The sequence below is a fragment of the Nipponia nippon genome, unplaced genomic scaffold (assembly GCF_047370975.1).
Source record: "Nipponia nippon isolate SJK-2023a ecotype South Korea unplaced genomic scaffold, ASM4737097v1 scaffold_16, whole genome shotgun sequence".
Classification (NCBI taxonomy): domain Eukaryota; kingdom Metazoa; phylum Chordata; class Aves; order Pelecaniformes; family Threskiornithidae; genus Nipponia; species Nipponia nippon.
The window spans coordinates 7,849,541-7,876,482 of NW_028262332.1; the positions used below are offsets into that span (position 1 = coordinate 7,849,541).

At 39.4% G+C, this 26,942-nt stretch overlaps 1 protein-coding gene across 13 annotated transcripts in view; it reads right to left on the bottom strand.

Annotated features, from left to right (window-relative positions):
* Positions 1–431: 431 nt before the first annotated feature.
* Positions 432–26,942, bottom strand: part of SETX (senataxin) — a 34,133-nt gene continuing 7,622 nt past the window's right edge. For 7 of the 13 annotated variants that reach the window (XM_087752605.1, XM_087752611.1, XM_087752609.1 and 4 more), the window contains 19 exons: positions 25,824–25,995; positions 24,175–24,265; positions 18,699–23,291; positions 17,730–17,829; positions 17,043–17,219; positions 16,102–16,331; positions 15,399–15,566; positions 14,690–14,846; positions 13,731–13,832; positions 13,094–13,206; positions 12,330–12,401; positions 11,316–11,465; positions 10,669–10,776; positions 9,606–9,793; positions 9,143–9,235; positions 8,343–8,507; positions 7,168–7,266; positions 4,674–4,761; positions 432–3,626 (listed from right to left, as the gene is read on the bottom strand). In XM_087752605.1, the coding sequence (XP_087608731.1) occupies positions 2,847–3,626; positions 4,674–4,761; positions 7,168–7,266; positions 8,343–8,507; positions 9,143–9,235; positions 9,606–9,793; positions 10,669–10,776; positions 11,316–11,465; positions 12,330–12,401; positions 13,094–13,206; positions 13,731–13,832; positions 14,690–14,846; positions 15,399–15,566; positions 16,102–16,331; positions 17,043–17,219; positions 17,730–17,829; positions 18,699–23,291; positions 24,175–24,265; positions 25,824–25,995 (7,646 nt within the window). In that variant the 3' untranslated portion in view covers positions 432–2,846. Of the gene's footprint in view, positions 3,627–3,737; positions 3,832–4,672; positions 4,762–7,167; positions 7,267–8,328; positions 8,508–9,142; positions 9,236–9,605; positions 9,794–10,127; positions 10,335–10,668; positions 10,777–11,315; positions 11,466–12,329; positions 12,402–13,093; positions 13,207–13,730; positions 13,833–14,689; positions 14,847–15,398; positions 15,567–16,101; positions 16,332–17,042; positions 17,220–17,729; positions 17,830–18,698; positions 23,292–24,174; positions 24,266–25,823; positions 25,996–26,942 lie in introns of those variants that run through there. The other 6 variants (XR_015703632.1, XM_087752612.1, XR_015703633.1 and 3 more) reach the window with 6 other exon arrangements.

Sequence of the window (26,942 nt, forward strand, 5' to 3'; positions counted from 1 at the left end):
TGTCACTGCTTCTGAGATGATATTAAATGAATAGAGGAAGCCTACCCCCAGCTTACCAACACTGCCTGCCCATCGCTACTCCGGATTTCGTAACGCGCGGTGGAAACAGCAGAGAAGTTATGAAAATTGTGCTGATTGTTCCCCAGTGCAGATTTTATTTGAATCAGTGAGAAGTGCGCTTTGGCTTGGAGTTTGCTTTTCCATGTTATGGGTATTAAAGGGGGGGGGATTAAAACTACAAACCTACTCTGAGTGATATGTGAAGAGGGAAAAGCATTTTAAGTTCCAAATCCCAAACATTTTTTATTCAAGAACACACCATTAATGACACAGACTAATAGGGCAGCAGTAAGCTACCACTGGAAGATGGAAGAAGACAACTTAAGTCAGATAAATCTAGTACTAAATAAGCAAAAAAGTCTCTGAGCCACTGACCATGCCTCAAGGCTGATTTATGGAAAAATACAGGCATTATAGTACATGACCCAAGAAAAAAAGAAATGTTCAAACAAAATTCCTTCCAGCATGTGGTAAGTATAGCTCTCAGAAGAACACATTTTGAAATGCAGATTAAGGAGAAAGAAAACTGGAAGAAAAGTTTCAGAGAAACATTCTTTTGACAAAATTATATTTAATGGCCAGAAAAGCATTTCTTCATTCACGCAGTTGCCAGCTTCACTTTATTTACATCAAAACAGTCTAAATGGCTTCCACAGCCATACGATCCTACAGCCATTTGCAGAATAGCAGCCTTTTTAATGTGCTAAGTAGAAAGAGCAGGCAGGTCAGCACAGCCCTGCCAAGAGGAGCCAAGAGGTTTGAAAGATGACAGTATTTTTAAATATTCCTATTAACATAAAGGGAGATAACACACAGGGCATGGATTATGTGATGCGGGAGAGACCAAAACGTCCAATTCGTGACAGTCCGATTCATTCAAGCAGCCTTCCTTCTCGCACAAGGTTCACAACATCAAGGAAGAGTCAGAGCAGTTTTATAAGCGCGTACGCTGCTGACAAGACGCGGTCAGGGTTCACTGAAGCGATTAAGATTGCAACATAATGAATAACTGAAGCTAAATAATGCACATAGGCCGATTTCACTTCACAGGCATCTCAGAGATTCTCCCGTTACCTTAAAACGCTCTGGACTACACAGCGCAGTGAGCCGGACAGTCACAGACAGCAACTAAAAGCCTCCCAACATACCTACAATGCAGTCGGTACCAGTAAAGCACGTTTGTTCTGGGCTGGGACGCATTAAGGATTAAGTTTTACCAGCAACCGCAGTTTGAACCACTACCTGATGCTTTGTACGGCAAGGCACCTGTATTTCACTGAACCAGATCGCACGTACCTCTTTGGCAGCACGTTAAAAGGACAAAGCTAACACCAATCATTGCAATGAACGTGTCGGGACAGAAACAACTAAAGTTTATGGCTAAATTCTGGCCAGAGAAGTCCGGCAGCTCATTTGCTTAGGGAAAGCCACCGCCCTTACGTTGGTTAAGCCTAAGTCAGTTAGCAGGGGACAGCAGGATACTGCCTGCTTCATAGCAGGCTGCATTTTAACAGGGGTGGATGGAGGCAGCCCCCTGCCCCGCTCACAGCACACCCAGCTTGTATTAACGTAGCAAGGTGCTGCGTTCTCGGGCAGAGGCGTGCTAGACTATCTCCGTGCAAAACTGTGCACATGAAATGTTGCTCTTCACCTCCTTGAGACAGACAGCTACTCCTGAAAGTGATACTTCACAGTGACCCAAAGGCATTCGTAATAGAAATAATTCCACTTTTATTGTGAAATGTATGACGAGAGGAAGGTTTCTTAAAAATAGTTCGGTTTTTTCCCCCCACCCCATTTTACTGGTTATATATTCTTCATCAACACAGTGGAAAGAACACCTAGAATGAACTGCTTGCCCTTTTTACCTCTGTAGATCTCCGAAAGCTCTATACAAGGAAACTCAAGTGTCATTACCAGTAAGCGTTAACGAGATCTTTGACTAAGATTCCACAGTGCTGTTGATTATTCATCACATGGGCTCCCTGGGACCAAACAGACCTCGTAGGCTTTAATCTGCACTTTCTGTTGCCACTGCAACAAGAAAAGGATTCCAACTGATGAAGCAGCAGCAAGAGCAAAACTCAAGGCACATTTGTATAAACAAAAGCTCTTCTGTTCCTATAAAAACAGGCAATAAAATATACAAAATAAGTAGAATTCTCTCCATTCAACCAATATACATCCACCTTCAGTCTTTCCTGAGGCATGAGGAAGAATCACTGCTACCACGTTTTCAACATTCACTCTTTGCTATCAAATAAATTAGACTTACTAGTGCAAAGGGAAAGAGAAGTCTGCCTGCTTTTTGGATTTTGGGTTTTTTTTTGTTTGTTGTTTGTTTTTTTGGTTTGTTTGGGGGTTTTTTGGGGGTTTTTTGCTTTGCTCTGGTTCTTCATAAAAAAATTACATCACTAAGAAAATAGCATTTGCACAAGGAAACAAGAAGCTATATATTTGCCAAATTAAATCTTAAAATAATTTTGTATACTGTACAAATATACATTACATGTTAAACATTTACAACCTTAACTTCCTAGATGACAAAATTCACTGCTCTTCCAAGCAATGCAGCTATCCCAACTTTTCTTTTCAAAAGCTCAAAGCTACCAACTGTCAGGTATAAAGTCCCCTTCACAGTTAGGGACAGGATGGGAAACAGAAGGATCTACTGATAGTAGTGGTGTCAGTGTAAGGGAGTTCCAGGTGTCCTAAACAGTTTAAAAGACAGTCTTTGCTAGACAGAAATCTGGGAATAGATTTTCAGTAATGAGCCAATACTGAAGTCAGTGAAAGGTCTTTCTTCGCTTGGCACTGTTTGATCCTGTGCTCTGTGGCGATTCCTCTGATGTTCTCCTCGTTAAAACACGACAGCCTTTGTTCCACTTACTGCTATGACTTTGACCTCCTTCGCTGCGGGCTTCTGAACTGCTTTTCGATACAGAAGCTCTCCAGTCAGCCTCGTGCCGAGCTGCGTAAGACGATGCGGAAGGCATGTCGCACTGTCCCATTGTTTGCTGGGGCTTCTGAAAAGTTTCTGTTCTGGAAATCTGATCCCTGGCCGCTGCGGACACATTGAGGCCTTGCTGTGACGTTGATCCTGGATTGCCCTGGCCTGACCGATTGCTGTCTTTTGAGGCCTGCTCCTTCCCTTTTGTTTCAGTTCTACTAGCCATACTTGCCAGCCTCGGATCACGCGGTTTCTCTTGATCAGGAAGCACTGCAGCATCCACGGGTGCGGAGGCACTGCCTCTCCTGGAGTCTGCAGCCTGAGCCCGCTGTGGCTGCTGGGGCCCTCTGCTTCCTTGTGGCGCTGCATGGCCAGCACCAGCAGCGAGTTCCCGTGCGCTGCTGGCCTCCCTTGGATTTGCAAGCTCACCCCTCTTGCTACTGGAAGAGCCAGCCTGCAACAGAGATGTCTTTGTCCCTGCTTTGACTGGGGGCTGTACCGGTGGCTTCAGCTTCAAAATCTTAACCGCATCTTTCCTGTAGCTTTTTTCTGATGTCTTGATAATGGCACCTCTTTTCTGAGCATCCTGAATCAACTCATTCCAGTCCTTATTTTCCTTTAAAAGAAAAAAAGAAAAAAGACACCCCCCGCAAAAAAGTTACCAGGAAGAAATCAACACAAACAGTCAGAGGTGTCAGAGGATGCACAGCCTCTTTAATCAAGGTACCTGACACAACTGTCATGGAAACCACTGATATGTTCCTTCTGGAATGGAAGAATCTTATGTTTCACTTGCAAAACAGCAATAGGCACTCTGGCTGCTGTAACACAGGGAAGGTACTTTCAGCCATCAGTGAGCTACTACTTAAAATGACAATTTCTGTATTTATGAAGGCCACAAGAGTTTGCTCATACAGAGAGTGAAACAGGAACGTGGCTTTAATGCCCTCTAGTGGTGTAGCTAACCCCCCAGCCTTGGAAAAAGAATAAAAACCAAGTACTGTAAGACATTAAGTCTATTCAAGAGCACTCCCTGCACATTCAGCGGGCCTCTATAGTCCCCCCAGATACGTAGTTCTGTTTCAAAGACACGTGTTTCAAAGAGTACAAGCAAAGAGTATCCTCAGAAACCACAGGACTACACAAAGCAGTGTCAAAGACAATAATAGGAAGATCAGGGGAATGTTTTGGGATCATTTGTTGGGTTTTTTGTTTTTTGTTTTTCTTTTTAAATCATTTTCCTTGCTCAAGTATCCAGTGACAGCTGCAATAGCTAAAGCAACAGTAAGGATCAAGCAGGAAAGTATCGCTGCCATCATCCTGTCTTACCCGTAGAGAAAAGATTTTTTGCAACCCTCACACTTGAATTGTAAAGGACTGTATTACAATTCACTTACTAAAAATATTGCGACAGTAACTTTCTAACTTTCCTTCTTGGAAGCAAGGAAAAGAGTTTTGTTTTTTTAAAGCTTGTATGACAGTTACAGCCCAAGCTTTCAAGCAGAACCCTTCACAGGCCTGGATTATACTAATTTAACAATACGCTAGAAAACAGTCCCCTTTCATAGACTGGAGCAGTCTGAGAATGGTTTTCACTTCCCCAACCCTGACTTGACCTAAAAGGGTGGATCACAGAAGATCATCTGATTAACACTGCACCTACCATGAGCGTTTTCAGTCTTCCAAGGATAAAGAGGCTGAATCGGGCTCGGGTAATTGTAACGTTCAGACGCTGAAGACTTGCCAGGAACCTAGGTGACAAGACAAAACTAAGTTCCTAAACCAGTTCTTCCACGAGGTTTAAGTGTTATGAGAAAAAGAGAAAATACTCAGTTTCAGTGAAATGAAGAAAACAGAAGCATTTACAAAGGTGGCGGCAGTTCATGACCCATTCCCAGATCCCACTGCAGCAGCCCTGCCTTACATGAAGGACTTGGCATGAATTGTGTTTTCTTTCTTTCACCATTCTGGTTCATTGCAGGGAATTCCAGTTCTTTCCAGCTCTTGCCGTTGATGTTTCCTTTCTTAGAGCAAATCCCCTCTTAATGCCAACTACTGCTTCCTTAAACATTCCTCAAAGTACAGAGGACATCAACCTCACGGCACCTATCAAGACTTTAAGCTTCTTTTTGACTTGAACTAAAATAGATTAATAATATTTGGCATGACTAATAGGAAAATTTTCTACTGAAATACTGAACGCTGGACATGAATATTTTATTTTAAAGGTGACCTGCACTGGAAGCGCATGAAGGAAGACTTTTGCTTTGTCATGCTTCAAGAGTGAAAGGTATATTCTTGCAGAAAAAAATTTTCATAGTGCAAATATCAGACAGTCTAGTCTGTTTCTGCAGGATCACAAACCAAGGTACTGAAACCTAAACAAACAAATGCTTAGTGTATTCTTCAAGGTTGATTTCTGCTAGGGCTTATTTACCAAAACTCAAAAAAAGGTTTGTGAAACTAACATCAACTATTTTTTCTCTAATTAAAAAGCTCCCAAAATGCACAGCTTGTTCTATACCAACAAAGTCTGCAATATGAAGTCAGGTCTTTGTGCAACTTCATTTGAACAGGTCCAACATCAATGTCTGGTACTGTGGTCACAGCACTGAAACCTGCTCTTCAGCAAATTCACTACGCCTGCAGTAAAGACTGCAAAAACCCCAGAGCCACCCCAGAAAATTTGGGCAGTGCAGGAAAAAAGATGAGGCAAGCAGCAGACCAGGGAGTGGATCCAGCAGCACAGCTATCATAGTTCTCTAGGTCTTGGGGGCAAAAAAAGGGCTCTTGAAAGCTACTCAATATTCCTAACAGCTTTTAAAACTGAAAGACGAGATTATTTTCTCAGGAAAGGAAAAAAAAAAAAATCCGTTGCCATTTCTCGGAGAGTTTTCTCCTTCCTTTGCAAGTTACTTTCAGAGTAAATTTAATGCTGGACTAACAACCTTGGAGGCCAAAATACTTTGCTCAGCTACAAGATCGTAGGCAAGGGTGATGCAAACTTTCCCATCACACCTTGCCAATGACACCTGATCCTGAAACAGCGATGTCCAAGTCAACAGTATGTACTGCTTCTAAGGCATTGCACTGCCAAAGCTTTAATATATAAACCTTCAAGACAGGAAGCTAGAAAGTTTTCTTCCAAAAGACCAATAGAGGTTAAGTCCCACGTCAGCCAAAAGAACTGGCAGGTTCTAGCTGCCTTCAGTTTCCAAACTCAATCAACTAGATTAAGAAATCTTCAAAAAGCATCATTGTTGTTTACTGTAGGATTTGGATTCTTTCTCTTCCCAAAGCAGCATGGATCAGCACAATTAAAAAGCCCTTCATCTAGCAATCAGAAAATTAGTATCAGGGAAACATAAGTAGCTTAGTGAAACCTGGTATGTGGAAACAAAGATTTTTGTTTATGCAAACAGACTTCCCATAGTTTAACCTAAAAGCCAATGAACTATCAGAAGGCATATTTCCACTACCATTTTTTAAACTAAAATGATCAGTAAGTTACAGAAACAAATCAACAACTGCTGTAACAGCCTGGGGGTAAACAGCACACACAGTATCTAGTTCCTTCTGTTTCAGATAGGAAAAACCCATATAAAATTATCAAATCTGCTATCTTGAATCAAGACTTCCTGCAAATCTCCTCCTAACTCAAAGCACATTCACCTACAAATCAAAGATCCAGCTCATCTGCATCACACTCCTAGCGACATAACTCCTTAACAATACTTTTACAGACAGAATGCTGTATTAACAGGATAGCAACAGTCACAGAAAATGGATTTCATTTTAAGAGAGCAGCATTCAGAAAGTTACAATATATATATCAAAAGCTACAAGAACAACTGCTGCAGCACTAATGCAAAGAGCCAAGTTCCCAAGACCAATCCTGCCAACCTGAAACAGTGACAGGCTAAGGCAGCCACGCAAATTCATCAGCATGCAACACAAAACACAATACTTAGCATTTCCACGCCCCTTTTGTTCAAGAGTTCTCAAACCAGTAACGTTAATTCATGCATTAAGATACCCTTTAATTTGCTGGCTGTAGTGACTTGTTCTCTAACAACTTTCTTAGTGGTCCTATTAAAAATATAGTATCTAGAGTGTCATTGGAAATGGGATTTGCTAATCACTGAAGAGAAACATACCCAATTGACCCTTTAGTGGTGTTTGCCCGGACGCACGTCACTATGATGCAGTCTTTCTCTCGTCCCTGGAATGCATCCACTGTGTCCACTTCTCCTGGGCTGTTGAAGAAAGAATTACCAAGCCATTACATTATGTTAGTTGACTTTTTAAGCAACACACTGATGCAAATAGCCTAAACACTATCCTTAATGATCAACTGTCAAAATAACCCAGGGTAAATTTTTGCTTCAGTGTATGAAAAGATTCACTGTGTGAACCTAAAGCTAGATTTGCTTTTCTGATGCCAGCATCATCGCTGAAAAGCTGTTCAGGTCCACGTAGCTTGGAACTTTAGGTTTCCTTTTAAATCAGTTTTATTCAGAACACCAATATAATCAAAGCATGTGTCGTGGTTTAACCCCAGCTGGCAACCAAGCACCACACAGCCACTCGCTCGCCCTCCCCCACCCCAGTGGGACAGGGGAGAGAACTGGAAGGGCAAAAGTAAGAAAACTCGTGGGTCGAGGTAAGAACAGTTTCATAATTGAAATGTATAATAATAATAATTATGATGAAAAGGAAAACAACCAGAGTGAGAGAGAGAGGAACAAAACCCAGGAAAAACAAGTGATGCAACGGCTCACCACCCGCCGACTGATGCCCAGCCCGTTCCCGAGCAGCGATCACTGGCCCTGGCCAACTCCCCCCAGTTTATATGCTGAGCATGACGTCTATGGTATGGAATAGCCCTTGGGCCAGTTTGGGTCAGCTGTCCTGGCTGTGCCCCCTCCCAGCTTCTTGTGCACTTGGCAGAGCACGGGAAGCTGGGAAGTCCTTGACTTAGCGTAAGCACTGCTTAGCAACAACTAAAACATCAGTGTTAGCAACATTATTCTCATCCTAAATCCAAAACACAGCACTATACCAGCTACTAGGAAGAAAATTAACTTTATCCCAGCTGAAACCAGGACAACATGTATACAAGTAATAACTAAGAAATGCTACAAAGAAGCCATGCCTGTTTTAAGCAAAAGGCTTACATATCTCCCCTTTAAAGGCATGACTAAGTACAGATTTTGGTAGCACGGAAAAAAGTTTGAGAGTTTTTGCCATTAAGAGGATAAACAAAAGTACTAACATGCAAGAGCCAAGTCCCATTTGAAACCTCACATTTTCTTTACCTGTTTTTCTTTACCTGTTATTCTTAAACACTCTGTCCAATTGTTCTTGAATTTTCTTTTTCTGTGCACTGTAAGGGGTAATTATTCCAATGCGACGAAGACCCAGATCCTTCCTTTTCTCTTTAATTGTTCTAATTAATTCCATCACCAGCTTCACTTCCTGAGGATTACTAAAAGAGCTGAACAAGACAGAATGGAAACATTACAGAAACACGTTTGATGGGATCTTTCAAATTCAACACTTCAGCCCAATTTGTAGGGGCATGGCGAGTCAAAGCCCCTGTCTTGAATTTCTGCAGCCTCCTTCACATAGAGTCTAAAGAACTTGGAAAGCAGGCCCTGAGGAGGAGCTAACAACAATGAGAAGTGTTAGCAGTGAAAGGCTGCACTTCGCATTCCCTTAAAACTACATAGCTTTGCATTCCTTACAGAAGAGGCAAAAGAGAGGACTGAGCCTGCCACCTTCTGGCATTACCTCAGCATGCAGCTGTGAAAGGCAAGTCACTGATAAAATTTAAATCGGGAATCAGAAACTGTTAATAGAGTTAGCAGAGATTGTAGGCATTCACTGGCATCTAGCACAGAGTCAAACCAGGATTAAAACCAGTTTCAGACAAAAAAAAAAATAAAAAAATTAAACACCTGCTTTTTTTAACACCTGCTTTTTTTTGTAAAATTAAATCAAGTCAAGTTGAAAACGCAGTTCTGGCTACTTAATGCACACTGGAAACAACAGAGGAGAGAAGACAACTCTTCTGCATGTAATTAATTCTCAGCAAATCTAAAATTTGGCAGAGTAGAATGCAGGACTTACTCATTATCTCGCTCCTCACGACCGTCTCCTACATCAAAAATAAGGTAGGGCTGGAACGGCCACTCTGAAGAACATCTGTTCTCTTCTGTTGCTCTGTAAATAACATTTTTATCGCAAGGTAACCATATAGAACTTCTAAGAACTGATACTTCATTTATTTACACCATAGTTATCAAATACAAGCAACTTTCAGCTTTTTTTCCCCCCAGAGTCCTTAATTTTCACAGGGACCTGCATATACTGAGGCCTGAAAATGAACCCTAAGCAGTAAGCATGCTCAAGTTTAAGTGATGTAGTTAACTTACGTATCACAGACAGCACAGAGATGGAATGCAAGTTTTCTCCCATTAAGCACCTTCCCCTCCCCACAACCTCAAGAATTTTTACTCAAAAGATTATCCTGATATGAAAAGGCTTCTTTGAAATACTATCTGCTCAGAAAGGAGAACAGAGACCTACTCACTTGTCAGTCTTTAGAGTCCTGCCATAAACATAATTGGATGGGAAGAGGCAGATGTCTGGGTGCATCCGGTACTGCACAGTCAGCTGCACAACTGGCAGGCTTCGTAAAACATTCTTCTTCACTTGCTCCTCCAGGTGTCTGTGCAGGCGTGCCATCAGGGACTGATCGTAGCCATAGTCCTGAGCTTTCTGCCAGAGGGAAAACATGAGATTGACTTCTGGAGAATTATTTGCTTTTTGGACTTAAAACTATTTGGTATTTTCTTTTAAACTTCTAAATCACTGACAAAATGACAACTACTTGCACTTTAATTTTCTATTTGTATTAGTCTTATTATTTCAGTAAAGATCGCCTGCATAAATCCAAATTTTTGTCAGTGTAGTCTTCAGCAAGACAAAACAACTTTCCTTTGTGAGTCACAACATAGTAAAATTTTAAAAACATCAACAGTAATGAAAAGCAAGATCTTGCAGGTGGGATCTCATTAAATAAGCACACAGCCTCCAGACAATTTACCCTTCTAGAGAAGCCAGTCTGGTTTTCCTCCTTTCTTTATCAGATGCTTAAAACAGTCCTCCTTACTGTTGGATACAAGAAAGTGCTCCTATACGTTCACCCTTAGAGCATATCTGCAGGGTGAGGAAGTCCCCATACGAACAGGTAGTCTTCATCCTCCATTCCTTAAGGAACGTGACGCTGACTGAAGCTCACATGATGCAATAACAGAGCCTGCCACAACACAACGTCCATCACAAACCAAGTGCCAACTTGCACTGAAGTTTGTGTTGCCATAGCTATCCTTAATGGTGCATGATATCAGTTCCAAGCTACACCAGGGAATTCCATAGAGGTTGCACTCTCATATCTGCATTAGCTTTATTCTCACATCTGAAGGCAGTATTGATATGGTCTCCACATAACGGAGACTAAACTTGGCAGGGCAAGTTATTATCTGATACACATCACAATCTGACATTGAAGCGCCTTTTTTCCTTTTACACGTTTTTCTATAGATACTGTTCTTGTACTATAAAGCATGCAAAAACACAGTTTGAACACTTACTACTGATTTTACAGTAGGAGGGAGCTGTCTGGGATCTCCAACAAGGACAAGCTTATTACAGCGATGGATCAGTGGAATCAGTGTTTCAACCTCACAGGACTGTCCTGCCTTTTGTACATGCAAACAGGACAAAAAGTAGAAGTTGTAAGCAAAGGAGTGGAGGGAACTATGTTAAGTTTCCTGTGACGGAGTCAGAATAACTCAGAAATGCCTTCTGAGGCTTCTTAAAAAAAAAAGGGGGGGGAGGGGGAGAGAGAGAGAAAAATAATTTTTTCCTAATAAAAAACTCCGAACAGATTTTTCTTTTATTATTAAAACACACAGAGCTCTCTCCAAACAGATACAAATATAGTCCAACTATCTGGAAACCTCCATAGCAAAAGCCACACTTCAGCCATGATTTTCAAGTAAAAACCGTCTGCCATTAAAGCACCAAATAAGTCAGAAAATGAAGCAATTAAAAGTTATTCTTTCTTCATATGGCTCTACATGGCAGGCCAGGCTGGTTATCAGTTAAAAGGCGGGGATGGGGCAGTCAAGCCACAATATATTACCCCAGCAGCCAAACAATCACAAGTAACTTAAGCAGAGAACAAGGCAGACCTTTAGAGGGGGAACATGCTGTTGTTCTAAATAGCTTTACCGACCTCATCCACAATCACACAGCTGAAAGGATCAAGTCCTTGCCGCCAAAAAGCAGATTCCAGCAGACTTCCTCCACTTGTGCTCAGTGTGCAGCAGATGATGTCGGACTCCAAGATGATATCCGCCTGTACTTTCTGAGAGCGCACCCGAACCTTCAAGTACAACAGGACACCATGTCTCCTCTTTTAGTTTTCTTGAACCACCTTAGAGCAATTTCTAACTGCCCGGACAGTTCTAACTGCCAAACAGATCATGCATAATGCATCATCCCAATGATACTATCTCCATTATTACAAATTAAAGTCACAAGTTGACTTAACTGAACTGTTACTCTCACTTTAAATTATACCACCTTGGAGGTGGCAAACTGGAAAGAAGTATTCCTTTATCTCTACAGCTATGCAATCCAGACACAGTAACTACGAGCAAAGTTTAGTTTGCCATCACATTTGTGACTCCAAGCCTCCATGACCATTAAGAGTCAGCATATATTTGTTGAAGATGAACCTTCATTCATCTCATGGTTCATGCTACTCAGTCTTAATTACTGGTTTTGCTATCAGCGCCTATTTCCACTTTCAAACCTATCTCTTTCCACACACAAAGAAAATTCTTCCAGCTGTTGCTTTACTTAGAAACATTGAAAAGTATCTCAGCCCCAGTAGGACTGTAAGGGGCATGAAAGTGGTGATAAAGATGCACCCTAGAACATGAGGGTATGCACATTTCTATTACCTCCTTTGCTAAATATACATTCTGTTTAAAATTAACTGTAAGAGTGAATATTCCCATCTTTTTCATTTTTTTCCCCGCCAATATAGAGCCAGAGTACACCTGGATTTCACACCAGGCTGTCCATAACTTACTCACCTTATGATCTTTATCTGTTTACCTACTACTTTATCAATACTCCCAGCCACATCAAAACCAAATATCCACCAGAATTAAAAGATACCCAGTATATAAATAGATTAGCTGAGGTTTATTAAAGAGCTGCCCTAAAGATATATTCCTACCTCCTTTAGCTGAGAAGCAAGCTGTTGTCTCTCCTTTGAAAGTCTGCCAATTTCATCATCTAACATTTGACTCTAGATGGTGGGGGGGAGAGAAACCACATAAATATCTGGAATAATTAACATACATTTCCCATATACCTTTTTTCCTCCCATATCCTAATTCATTTCCTAAACATTTAGACTTCTTCAGACTGTCTTTTAATAACAAACATGTCTGAAAAAGCTGATCAGTTTCTTAGAAAATGGTCAACATATTTAGACTTCCCATACACAATACTACACTTTACATTTCTGTGCAATTGGGAAAGCAGTTTACCATCAGAAATCTGTAATTTGAGCACAAATGCCAAATTTTTAGACAAAAAAAAGGACAAGATTAAGTGCAACACATATCCCAAAATCTCAGATTGCAAGGTATCTTGCTACTCCCAGTTTGTAACAGAGTTTTAAAGTACACAAGTTAAATCATTAAGTTTTATAAATATGGTGACACTGGTCATAGAACCAAATGAAGACTACTGAACACTAGAGCAAGAAGTGGCACGATTGACCTGCTGAAAATACCAGTATCAATAGACAAAAAAATATTCCAGATGTAAAGTTCCTCATTCCCTTTCTAACTAACAAACACTTCCATTAGTTGAAAAAGCAGGTGAAGAGACAGTTACTGCTCAGAGATGGCATTAAGAGTTCTTTACCCTTTGGATTCAGTTATGAATACCAAAAAAACACAAACAGGATTAAAAATACTGTTGTCTTGCTACCTCCTTCTTCTCACATCTGTGCATGGCACGCTGACGAGACAGCATGTCCAGCTGTTGATCCAGAGCTTGCTTCTTCTTCTGAATATCCTGGTCACAGTCAGCTGGCTTTCGTTCTATAATAAAACAAAGGAAAACATAGAGGAGGAATAGAAAAACGATGTTACAATAACACTTGCTTTCAGTCATGCATCTTAAGTTATGAAGAACAAATGGACAAACTCATTTTTTGTTGCATTTTCCCTTTTTCTACTGAGGTCTTATCTTGTAAAACAAAGATAATGAGACTTGGTTCCAACTGCAGGTCTCAGATGCTGCATAGCCGCATTGCGTAAAAATGATGGCTTTAACATGCATTTGCTATAATTTCTTTAAAAAAAAAATCCAAACAAGAAGTCATCTTGTTTATTTCTTCAGCTTTGCTTAGATTTTAGGCCATATATAGAATCACAGAATCGTTAAGGTTGGATATAAGCTGACACTTTCCCAGTAAGACTGAGAAAAACAGTGCTTATGAAGCACTGTTGCAGAAAAATCTTTTACCAGATCTTCCTTCTTAAAGGACACATAGTCCCAAGTGTAAAACATCATCAAGCTCTTAAAGAAGACTGAAGAAAAGTCTGATTTGCATGTTACTTACTCATTCTGTGTTCAACTTGCTTATCCAGGCTAAATCCCCGGACTTCACTGTTGATTGCTTTTTCAGCACCAAGTCGCACTAATTTGATATCACCACAATTTCCTGTTTACAAAATCAGAGTCAAAATGCTTTTAGATTCCTCCAATCATCTCTGCACTTTGGTATGAGGAAAAAAAAATTTAAACATCATGGACATCAAACAAGGCTTTTCCTTTTCTGCTTTTCAGGGGATTGCAACAATTTACTTGTACTTATCTAAACAGAGCTACAAAAATCTAAAGTAATTCCAAATGCTAAAAAAAAAAAAAAAGACCTTGCCTATGTTTTAGTGGTGGCTAACAGTTAAGAATGTTATTTTGAATTAACAGAACCACCTCTTATTCTCAGGCATCTTTACCTAAAACTTACAGAATTCCTAATTTAGAAAATTACTGAGTACCATTGGTAACGCAGCTGGTAAGTCAATACTGAATTAACATTTGGTTACAATGTGGATTTTTTTTTTTCCCCACCACAGACTAGATGCCTTGCTCAGAATTCATCTACTTTGTATTAGTCACAACCTAGGAGGGGAAAAAAAAGCGAGAGGCTGTGACACATCAAAATTTTCATCAGTCTGTTTAGAATGATCAGCAAAGTCCAATTTTATTCAAAATCAACATAATGGTCTTGCGTTCAAATCTTTAAGGAGTACTTAAAAACTGGTGAACTGAAACACTATGAGGAAAGGGTCAATGTCTAGATAAAGACAAAGTGCAATTTAACTAAAAAAACCGTAATTCATCTTTTAGAAAAGCACACTAAAATTAATAACAGTATCAGGATGTAGCAGTCACGTTCTGCAAGAGAAAAAGGCTTCTCAGAGTAGCATGTAAGTATGATATGTAATCAGCTGTTCCAGTTTCTCCTTCAGGTTTTGTCTATTTAACATATAAACAGAATTTTAAAATAAACCATACCCAAAGGCTCCTGTCTGTTTTGGCATTTTTCCTTAAATGCAATGATGATCTTTTTCATGAGTTCATCAACAGCAGCATTTGATGGTGCACAAACTAGAAAACGGTTTGGCTTGATCTTGGAATTTGTTTTTTGACTTGCTTTCTGATTCCTAGTGTTCTGTAGATTAATTAACAATAAACCAAAACAGGCTCTTTAGATTGCTTTCATTTGTGATTTAAAAGCCAGACTGTATGCTCATCTTAATCAGCATGCAGAGTATGAGGACTATAGCACTTGAATATATCTTAAGGTATGCCTTAGACTGAGTAACAACAAGTCAAATTAATACTATTTGCACAAATTCCCTTCAACAACGATGTACTTGATGAATCTACTGGATGCTAATATGAAAACCATTAAATGGCACAGGCCAAATAACATTCTTTAATACATCAAAATATTAAGGTTTTTTTTATGTAACAAGTGTTTATACTACAAATTGTGCACGTTCTCTTGATTTTACTTTTTGACTTCCGTAAAATAAGTGTTTTCCAAGATGCCCAAAAGGTATTATTTCCACCCTATACAGTACAGATTTAATTAAGTCAGCTTAATTAATTAATACCCCCAGTAATTACCAATACTACACTTCCATTTAGTTTAAGCTATCATTGACTTCCATTGGGAAACCAAACACCAGCACGTGACGATCACATCACGTTCACTTACTTCTCTCAAAACACGAGACAGAAGTCCAACAATAGTTTTTGATTTCCCTGTTCCAGGTGGTCCATGGATGAGGCAGATCTTGGGAAGCCCTGGATGTTGCTTTAACATGGCATAAGCTGTCTCAATGGCTCTCTTTTGACCTTCATTGTACTCGTTCATATCGAATGCCTGAAGGAACAGAGAGGGGAAAAAATAATTAATTACTTAACATTGATCAAACCTTCCATGTTAATTTTAAATATTTTCAGAATGTCCCCCACCCCTCTAGCTACAACTCAAAAACCTGAAGGGCACGGAAGCTTTCGATTCTAGGTTTGCTCTAGATGCACACCTAATCCCGACTCGAAAGCTGTAATGAAGGTTTCGTTTACTCTACGCACCTTTATTTTGCATTACCTTTTCCACACCATACCTTATTTCCTGAACAGACACCTCTCCAGTAAGGAAAAAAAACTGAAAGCTGCTTAAAGTGCACTACTAGTATTTATGTCAATACAGCAGAAACACCTGAGCAAATTCAGACTCCTCTTTATCCACCCACCCAACCAACTCTGAAAAGCACAGTGCCTCGGTGCTTTTGAAACTTGTCTGTTTGCACTCGGTCATCTCAAAAAAAAGCATGCAAAACTAGTTTTGCAAAACTCATGAGATCCAAACGCCCACTTTGTCATCCCTAACTATCACTTTTAGCTGCAGGACTTACAGCACTTTCTGAAGCTACAGGCAAATCTCTGGGACAGAAGTCATTGTAACTTGGATTTATGATGGGTTTAGCCAGGGGACTCCTGCTCAATAGTAGTAGGCCTTTGAATGTTCGGTGTGTGGTCACCAGGGAGCCAACCACCACACACTTCACTTGCTTATTTATGAAGAATGACAAATTGCCTCGAGTTTGCACAGAAAGATGACAGAGAGTATGCTGCTCCTTTTGTCCTATTAAAAGAGGAGGAGAAAAAAAAAAAAAACAACAAAAACCACACAAGTTGTTAATTCAAAGAATATCTGAATTGTTAACTGAAAGATATTCAAACAGGTCACTCACAGAATTCACCAGAACCAGGTGCTGCCTGCTATTAGGGAGCCAACAACTAATTCTTGCAAAAACCCAACACACCCCACACCCCCCTCCCCTCAAAAAAACAACCCCAACCCCAAAACAAACAAACAAACAAAAAAAAAAACACAGTGCTCTGTAAAACAACTGAGATCACTGTTTTAATCAGGCAGCATTAATCTTGATACTTGGCAATCCTGGCAATTCACAACTTCAGTTCCAGAAGATAATGAACATTTTAGTCAGTGAGACCACTGGCACTTCAGTGAGTTCACAGCACTTAGTATCTCACAGCAGCGCACTTGAAGATGTATGCAGAGCACTTACTCATCAGTGGTTTCTGTTCTTATATAAAGTATTAATATCTGCATTGAAGGAAGTCCCTAGAAAAATGCAGGGAAAGCAGGTCTGCAGCTTCAGTTCCTGGCTTTTTACAAAGCTTCTAGCATGGAACAGAAATGCTACAGCAGAAAAACAATCCCATTTCCTCTGAGGTAAGTGGCATATTACAACTATCAACAGCCAGCTATGAAGAAGCATTTCACGGTACCAAGAAGAATCCCATTTTTATTTCAACCCCATTTACTTACTAGTTGAACAGCCAGACGCACGAGAAAATCGTGTCACAAGACCAACGTGACTCACTATATGGTTCTCCATCTCACTTTCTTCCCTAAAGTTGTCTTTTTTCTTTTGGACCACCAAAAAGATCAAGTCATCCTCCTTTGGATGAAGCTGCCTTGCCAAATCACTTTCTCGAAAATGAGCTACCCAAAACAGATTTTAAAATTAGAACATTTTAGGAAAATGGTTACAATTACTTCCTGACTAGAGAAGCACGATTAACATATTACATACACTCCAGTAATATCCATCGTTTAACTCTTAAAGCTATTAAAAGCCATAGCAAAAGACTATGAAGAGTTTTAACTCTATCCTCCATTTTTAAGATGGAACATAGCCCTGTATAAAAACAGAGCAAGTCCAGGACTATTTTATTTACCAAAAGAAGCTGAAACAAAATCCCAAATGAGCGAGATGGAAAGTATTCCAATAGCAATCAAGTAACTTTTTGTACTGAATACTTAGGGCACAAACTCCCTGCAAAATACGTATTTCTGTTATGTGCGTTCTGTAAAATAGCAAATTCAAGATCCTTTCTGTATTTAAAGCAAATAAAAATTTCTATCTGTAACTGCTAGCTCATTACAAGGCATTGTCTACTTGAAAATTAGAAGAGGGTTTTATAAAAAAAAAAAACCACACAAAACTCTTACCTGTAAAATCTGCTGTATTCAAGTCAGCACAGAAGTTCTGTAAGTAGAAGCAGTAACTCTTTTCTCTTACTCTCTGATTTTCTATCCACTCTTGTGCCAGCTACATGTTGGAAAGTAAAAGCTAAATACAAATACTTTGAAGGGTTTAGTGTATCAGAAGAATACCTTATCATGACTCAAAGTGCAAACATACTAAGCAGAAATAAAAGCTAACAGACTGTCAAGTACAAGACATCAAAGAGTCTTGCCCATTTCTTTTTTTTAATATATGCATACGCATTTACATATAAACACACATGCACAGGGCAAACAAAAGTGCTTCCTCTCCAGCCACCCCCCATTTAATGTACTTTCTTACAAAGCTCTTCAAAACAAATGTGGGTTCCCCCGATTGCATTTTCGCCTTAAAATACCAGTATTATCCTGGTATTGACTTCATTTTCTATCTTATTTCCATGGGAGAAGTGATGCAATGACTGAATTTGAAAGCATACAGACTTTAATTGAAGAAACACTGCATATTCTCACTATTAAAGTTAAGCTGTTTGGAAAAAAAAAACCTTCTCAGATTAACCTATCCTCTCACCTAAATTCTCAACATAAATCAAAACATTACGTTGTTATCCTCTTTTTACAGATGCTGTCATTGAAAGACCTCAGTTTCTTAAGCACAGATTTCTGTTTTAAACTTTATATGCTATAAAGAAAGAGGAACCACCTCCTTTTCCCCTCCTTTTGCATGCTATTGTGGATGCATGCCCAAAAAAAAGCTTCACTGAGGTAAACAACACTGACAATCCCCAATCTTAAACATAACTGTCTAGATTATTTCCCCCAAATCATTCCTCTATTCAGATCTGTATCTGAACATTTTCAGAAGGTAAATAGAGGACATAAAACAGGTTTTAATATCTTGGTAAAATTTACTCGGGTTGATGAAAACAAACCAAGAGGCAGACAGCTACTTACTGTTTCAAAGGCATTTAGCATCATCAAGGGGAAAAATGTATTAAAATAGTCATTGTATCCCTGAAATTGGACAGGAACAGGGCCTACTACAGACTGCAGGAGATTCCTTGGAGGTCCGAACTGGCTGGAGTTTGCAAACATTTCGTAAGTCCACTTCAGGACTTCATTAACAAAAATACTATGATCACGCTGCTGAGCGCCAAGAAAGGAAGAATAATATGCTTCTTGGGCAGGCCTTCTGGAAATATTTGAAGCATTGTTGTTCTGTCCGTTTTGTGACTGGAGAATGTTACTAGAAATACGGGGTTGAGGTACATTACTGAAACTCGGAGGCTTGCATGTTTGATTCCCTGTTGGTACAGCCTTTGCATTCGGTGGCCTGACTATCACTGGTTTCGCTGCATTCGCTTTGCTTTTTGAAGCTGGCTGTAGCTTTTTAACATCTTCAAGATCCTTGCTGAAGGCTGCATTCCGTGAAGAACTTGCCGAACTGAAAATTTTGGTAGTGGAAGGCTTTCTTATTTTAAAAGGTGGCAGGAGAGAAGGTTTGGCAAACAAGTGATCTGTTTCTGAGCCGGTGGCTGAATGCTTACTACAGTACTCTCCTGGTTTTTCCACTGTTTCCATACAGTCTTTGTACTTACATTTCACAATATTTGAAGATTCATTCTGCTGAAGGCTTTCAGCAGTATCCATTTCCTTTGGGTTTTTACTAGCCGTAGTAGTATCGCGAACACTTTCCTCCTCGGAACATAATTCCATATCCACAGGATCTAACTGAGTTAAAAACAGATAATCATCATCTTCACTGTTTTCATTTGGTTTACACCCATCTTCTTTTGAAGTTGTCTTCTCAGACTCAGGCTGGACAACGCAACCTCTTCCTGAATGTTCACCTTTATCATCTCCAACAAGTGCAGCAGAAGAGAGACTTGAATCCATAGGTACAGGAGGAACCATCATACTGTTATCCTCTGATCTTCTGTTCGAGTCTGAAGAACTAGGCATTTTAGAGACACAGGTCTCCTCCTCCACAGAGAGGCTTTCAAATTTTCTCTCACTGGCAGAGGGACAAACAGTCTCCTCCCTTTTTTTCTCTCTTTGGTTTTCAACAGGTCCTTCAACAGATGCCAGTTCAAAACTTTTAGGGTTTTGTTTCATAGGTTTTGCATCCACTTTGCTAACTTTTTTGTCTCTACTCTCAGAACTTCCTGCAAGATTTTTCACTCTGACACTTCTTTTGGGCCTTGTCTGCCTTAAAAACTGAAGGTCTTGGCAGGCTAGCAATTTTTTATTATGTTTTATAGACAAACTCTGAGGCGCAATTAGTTTAATCTTCTGTCTCTGTGCAGAGTTCTGCCCAACTCTCCCTGCAGCCGCACCATAGCTGCGCAATTGAGCTAGACTGTCTAAAGAGCGCTGGGATAATTCAAATGCTTTGCGGGGTGCCTTCTTCAGACCAAGTTTTTCTACAGTTGATGCTGGTACAGGACACTGCCGAACTTTTCTTGGAGGAACCACAGCAGGCATTGACCTGCCAGGCTGAGAACTTTTTGACGTACTTTGAAGTAGTTTTTTATTTTGTGCTGTTTTAAGAACAAGAGGCTTTTTAGGACTTCTTGGAATAGTTCTTGCTACTTTAGATTTTGCTATCTTCTTCCGTGGGCTTGCACTATTTTTCTTAAGGGCCAACTTTGAAGCTAATGAGATGTTAGATGTGGATGCTCCGGGTTCAGTCAGTTTTAAGTCCAGGGTGAAGTTTTTAGCAACAGTACCTTTGTCTGCAAAATTCTCCAGTTGATCTTTTGCATTGTCCTTACTAATAGATTCTTGCAATGTTGAATTAGTTACTTCTTTTGTAGTATCAGCTTCTTTCTGATGAGAAACAGTTTCCATTTGCTTTTCTATCAAGTTTATTTCTTCCATGGTATCAGCACTTGTGTAATCCTCATCATAACCCCATTCATTTGTGTGATCATTCGGTAAGGCATCTGTATTACTACTATCAACCGGTGCTGAAACATGATCTTGATTATACTCTTGAGTTGCTTCCATTCTATACGCTTGAGTATCTTGCCAAACCGAATAGACATCAACTTCTGTTTCAAATTCAAAGCACTGAGACTCACAGTCTTCCAGTGACAAGGCAGAGCTTGGCATCTTTGACTCTAGTTTGGTACCACTATCAGAAACGCAGCTGGAAGTTGAAGGCTGCTCTTCCAGACACACATTTTCATTCATTTTTTTTGTTTCCTCCTTGTCAGCCACACCTTGTTCTTCATCAGAAGAGTCTATAATTATGACAACTTTATTGTCAAGACAATCTGCATCACAGGGAGACTTGGTACTTTGGCCATCATTGGAAGATCTTACAGCACCTTTCACTTTCCTTTTAATATCACATACATTATGATGTACTGAGCTTTCTTGGCTTGAATCAAAGGAAAAATTGACACTTTTGGCATATGCAGCTAAAGACAATTTACTGAGTTCTCTATCAACCTGGGAGTCTGTTAAAGTATTATCTTCAGAAACCGTCTTCACAAAATCCGACTCTTTCTTCCCCACCAAATTGTTTTCTCTCTTGAAATATTCTGAAAATTTGAACAACCTGTCACTTGATTCACACTTCATTGACAGTGGCCCGATCTGAGAAGCAGGCTTGAATATATCCCTCTTGTTTTCAGAGCTAGATGGAACACGACCGTTTGCTGAAGTTTTATCCATACAAAATGTCTTTGAAATTTGACCTTTACAGTCATATTTAACCAAGTCATTTAAATTAGGCTGTTCCCGGTCTGAAGTTTGCATGTCAGTGTCTGTCTTAAACACAGACTTCAACAATGAACTTGATTTTTCTTCAGTAGATACTTTTTTCAGTAAGGTGTCACTAATCCCTGAAAACAGAATATCATCATCTTCATTTTCCTGCATACCAGGTTCATTTTTCAAGGAGCTAGAGCAATCTAGTGGTGTTTCTTTTGATACTTGTTTAGGGGGGACCAGTCCGGATTGAAAAGCACTGTTGACACTTTTCTCCTGGGTACTTTCACAACTCCTAGAAGGTGGAGTATCAACAGAGATTTCGTTTTCACACACAGTATTTGCTCCCTGATGTTTATGACAATCTTTGCTTGTACACAGATAGCCAGTGCAAAACTTAGGTTGCTCTACCTCTGCTTTTGAAGCACTTGTTGCTATACTGCAGTTTTTCAAGTCACATGGCTTCGCTGACTGTGATACTTTTGAGGGCCATTCAGTTTTCTGTACCTTGTTTTTCAAATTTGTGAGTCTGTGCACATCTATTTTAAACTTTGAAGAGGAACCGGAAGACATACTGCTTTCCTTTACATCTGAGCTGGAAACACATTCTGGAGAACCAACATGAGTTTGAGCAGCCAGACACATTGGTGTTATGGGTCCGGTTTCACATTTGTTTTCCAACTCTCCGCCTCTTCCGAAATCTGCAAGCTGGGCATTTGGATTAAAGCACTGCTTATCCATGTCATATTTCCCTACCACAAGATCATTGTTCCTATTTTCCTGAACTTTCCCACATACTTTTGTTACCAAAGAGTTCTGTGGGCAGACATATTTCTCAGCTGCCAAGTCATTAGCTTCCTTTTTAACATTCATCAAGAAGCCTTCTATGGATGTCCAAGATCTTGAACTTTTAGATGCATCTCTACATTCCTCTTCCCAGGCACTCTTTCTTTTAGAGAAAGGGTTCTCTTGACAATCTTCATCTCCGCCTTCCTTTGATATGACAGCAAATGGTGAACAATGGTCATCTCTGCCACGTAGACTCATCTTGCATCCATCACCACGTGCACTCTTCTCTTCCTTTACAGAAACGGTGGGCAAAGTTGTAGAGTTTGCATTGTTTCCTCCAGGCACAGGGCTATTCAGTGCTCTGTCCTTTATACTTTTTATAACTTGCCTCAAACACAGTCGTAATTCTTGGGTTTCCTGGTTGTTCAGCTGCCAACCTAAAGACAGATTTCCCCGCAGAAGAAGATTGAGTTTGTCTAGGTATTGCTTACAAAGAGCATGCTGCCCAATTTGATAGCCTTCTCTAAGAAGGCTGCGTATCAACTGCACACAGGCATGCTGCACAGAGTTAGAAGCTTGTGAAGATACTGCCGATGAGCCTCTTGCAGAATGTCCAGATGCTTTCTCAGTGCACCGTGTAAAAGCTACAGCTGGAAGCTTAGCACATCTCACCACCGCTTCCACCCATTCTTGGGAGCTAACCCACAGCAAATGCAGGCACTTTTTATTTCTGTGTAGTTCAACAATGGACACCAAGACCAGGAGAAAAAATTCAGAGATTTTGTCACACTGATGGATTCTTTCATTAAGAATATCTTTGATTTCCAAGCAGAGGTAGTGAATGACCTCTACTATATATGCTACACCCAAGTCCTTGAGATCCATAAGCGACTGAACAAAAGGGATGAACCACAGAAACGTGCTGTGATGGACACGCATATCTCTGCCAATATCAGACTGAAGCACATTAGCCAGTGTTTGCATATCTTCATACATGTTGGGGCAGTAGTCTGGACAAATGGCAGTCTTCCATCCAGTATCCTGAAAAATAAATTCACCACACATCATCCTCATTATACACATCTGCACAGTTCAATCTGCCATTTTTTCTTTCTAGCCATAAAGGTTACTTTCTCTCAAATATATGTTGATTAAATGATAGCATCTCTTATACCCTAATAAGTCGTCAAAATCTAAATTTAAAAAAATGCAAAAAATAAAGATCAAGCTAACACATGTATAAGGAACTCCTTTCCTAAAACACAACCTGTGAAATAAGTGTATAGTACTTCCTTTAAAAATCATTGTGAAACCCTCCAAAGATGTTGTTATGCTGACATAATTTAACCTCAGATAATCAAATGCACATTTAAAGCCTTTAAAAGACATTTCATAAGCACAACTCACCAACATCAAGAGAACACACTCACAAATGTTTCTGCTGCTTTATAACAAGAAAAAAATGGTGCCATTTTGGAGCACAGTCTAACATTTGAAAGTACATCAATGCACACCTCATTACTCCATACTCAATATATTAGTTCAGAATACTGAGAAACAAGAAGTAAAATACAAGAACTCAATCAGCAACTTTTCTTTTAAATTGAATTCAGAGTTTTCATTGAGGTACCAATGTTTGTTTCAATCTTGATACGAATTCTTGGGCTTTAATGCCATCTCTGCCTAATTCACAAACACATTCTTCTTTCCTCTTACAGCCTGAAAGTACCAAGTAAACAAGAAGTGACCAGACCGGCTGCTATTTAAGGCACACAATAGTTACATACATCATTTAATATTTTTTCTTTATAACATTACTAGTAGAAACAGAGTATCTTCCCCTCCATATTGTATAAATTGTTTAAACTGACAGTGTTATTCAGTGATCAGAGTTTGAAGAACAGGAAAATAAATTTTTTAATACCTTTTGAGGCTTTTCTGTGTTATAATTATACACAATTTGACTGCAAGTAACCATGTCATCATTGTAGTCTGACTCCGGTTCAGATTTTGTCCTAAAAAGAAATACAAATCATCAGACTCCACACAACTACCTTAAACTATACGACAGCCAACTGGCCAAGACACAGATTTCACTTTTCAGAGACTGACCACGTGACTATTAGAACTTGTCAGTGCTAAAACATACCTATGAAAAGATATCATATTTTAAGTTGTAGAGTTTGTTCCATCCTGCTTGTAAGAGGCGGAAGAAACGACTGCCTCAGGAAAAAGAGCTTTCTACCAAGTCATGGATTTGACTGCCTAGAACAAACACCCAGAAGAATTCCATTTCCCTTGAATTTTCCGTGTATAAACATAGCTCATTCGTGCCTACATACTCATAAACTTTGTATGCAACTATCTGAACACAACACTCAAATAGCTCGTTTAACAATCTCCTTTAATATGCCTTCCTCAGCTACCTATAACATTCCATATATATATATATATGTATCTGTAGTGATCTATAACATTATGGACCGTGCGTATATAAAAATACTGAACATTTAAGATATTGTCACTCAAAGTTGATTAAAAATATATCACAGGAAAACAGTAAACAACTGGTATGGTTATCCAGGTACTATTTTCCACGAATGTTTTTAAATTAGACACAGCTTCAGTTTTCAAAAATAGGAAGTGTTCCTCAAGTCCTGACACCTGGATTCTTACAAAAATCCTTAAAAGGGACAGCATGCCAAAAGACGGCGTTCAAGCTTACGTTAACAAAATTCTGTTCCCATAGAAGCTGTTTCTGGACTTCCTAGCAGTGTACTCACCAACCACTTCTGCACCGAACAAGCACTTTACCTAATTAACTTTCTGTTCAATACTGACAATACTGTCACTCAGAAGCGATTCAAAAACTCCATTTTATCTTAGGATTTAAGTATATGAAAACAAAACCTTTCAAAAGAGTATCTGATGCCTGCTATGTGATTTAAAGCACTTCCTTTCAGCAGTTCACTATGTTATCACTATGTATCACTGTGTTATCCAGGCCAGTTCCATGATTTGCACTTTATTACCTTCCCTGAAAGGAATACATTCAGAAAAGGAATAAAATTTTTAAGAACATATAGTACCATTAAGTAAATCTCATCTTGGGAAATATTTAAGACTTAACACAAGCTGAAAGTAAGCTCAAATCAGTTGTCATCTGGAACTACAATAAAAGCTAAAACTATGTCATCCACTGAAAATTCTGGAATTCCCATAATTTTACCAAGAGTCTCAGACATGGCAACTTTCATTAAATGTAAGAGCAAGTTGATTATAGCACTAAATAAGCACTAAACAATTAGCAGCCTTCCTGATGCAGGAAAAAAGTCCTGAAAATTGTAACAGACATCATAGCAGTCAGAAGTGAGCATATTTTTTTAAAAATAACCTCACAACTTTAGGGGACCTACTTCATCTTTTCACTGCTTGAAGTTGGCAACATCTGATTTTTTAACTTGCCATCTCCCTCCCCCAACACAAATTAAGGCAGCACTGATAAGAAAACCAAGACCAAGCTACTACACTACCTGGTATTAATAAAACTGTTCTAGTCTTAATAAAACTGACCTCTTAAAGCTACTGCGTATGTTTTTTATTTCATTGTTGTAGCTCACACTGTTGATAATGGTTTGAAAGGCTTGGACAGGATCAATAAGCTGACCCCATACTTTAGATCCGAGCTGATCCAAAATAACCATGAAACAATGCAGCGCTGGCCAGAAGGGGTCAGTAGAATCATCTGAAACATAACAGTAATATAGGGGAGAGTTGAAATGCAAGAGTCCTGTACATTCTTAGACTAAGCTGAAGTTGAAAGTAGTTGGTTTTCATTGACTTTTTTCTTAAATACTAATATAAAGATAGGTATTCTAGTAAGTTGCAACTAAACTTTTTAACTGGGAAAAAGAAAAAGGATGAAAAAAGCCAACCTCACTTATCTGTACAGACAGACACTGCTCTTTACACAGTCTTAAATCAGCAGGAACCTGGATAACTAATACTAACATTTCCCAACTCTATGAAACTGATTCTACCATGCTGATCCTTACAGTGCTGTTTTAAGAAGTAGGTACAACTTACATTTGACAATTTATACTTCAAATTTAAGCTAGAAGCAATTGGTTTTCTTTCAAGTGTGTTCTTCCTTCTTCATATAAGGTAATACTGTATCCTCAATAAACATACTAAGCTTATAAAGACCAAGTCATTTAAGCAGCAGCCCCGGTCTTGAGCTCATGTGCCATTCCCGAGCTATGCCATGGCATGTGGCCTACAAGAATGGCCCAAGAGCTACTAGTCTAAATTCCCAGCTGCAAAAGGGGTTCCCTCAGACGGACAGAAGAGTCAAAATTTAAGTTGCGGCGATTCAGAAGAAGGTGTTTCTTTATTTTAGGAGTCAATATTCAAACTTCATGCCACAGTGAAATGCACATTCCCATGTGACTTGTATATTGAATTAAAACAATACAGTAGAAGTTATAGATTTGTCCTCTCAAAACCTCTAAGCCAGCCTTACCCAAAGCACTGCTGTCTCTTCTCCACTTAAGGCTTTGTTTGAATGTCATTTTTCAGTATTTGTTAGTATTGCCCAATTACTGTTCAATATCAGCCATCTTTCAGAAGATAAATAAGCCTCAGTTAAAATCACCTCAGCATTACACTACTAAGAATTTACTCAATTAAACA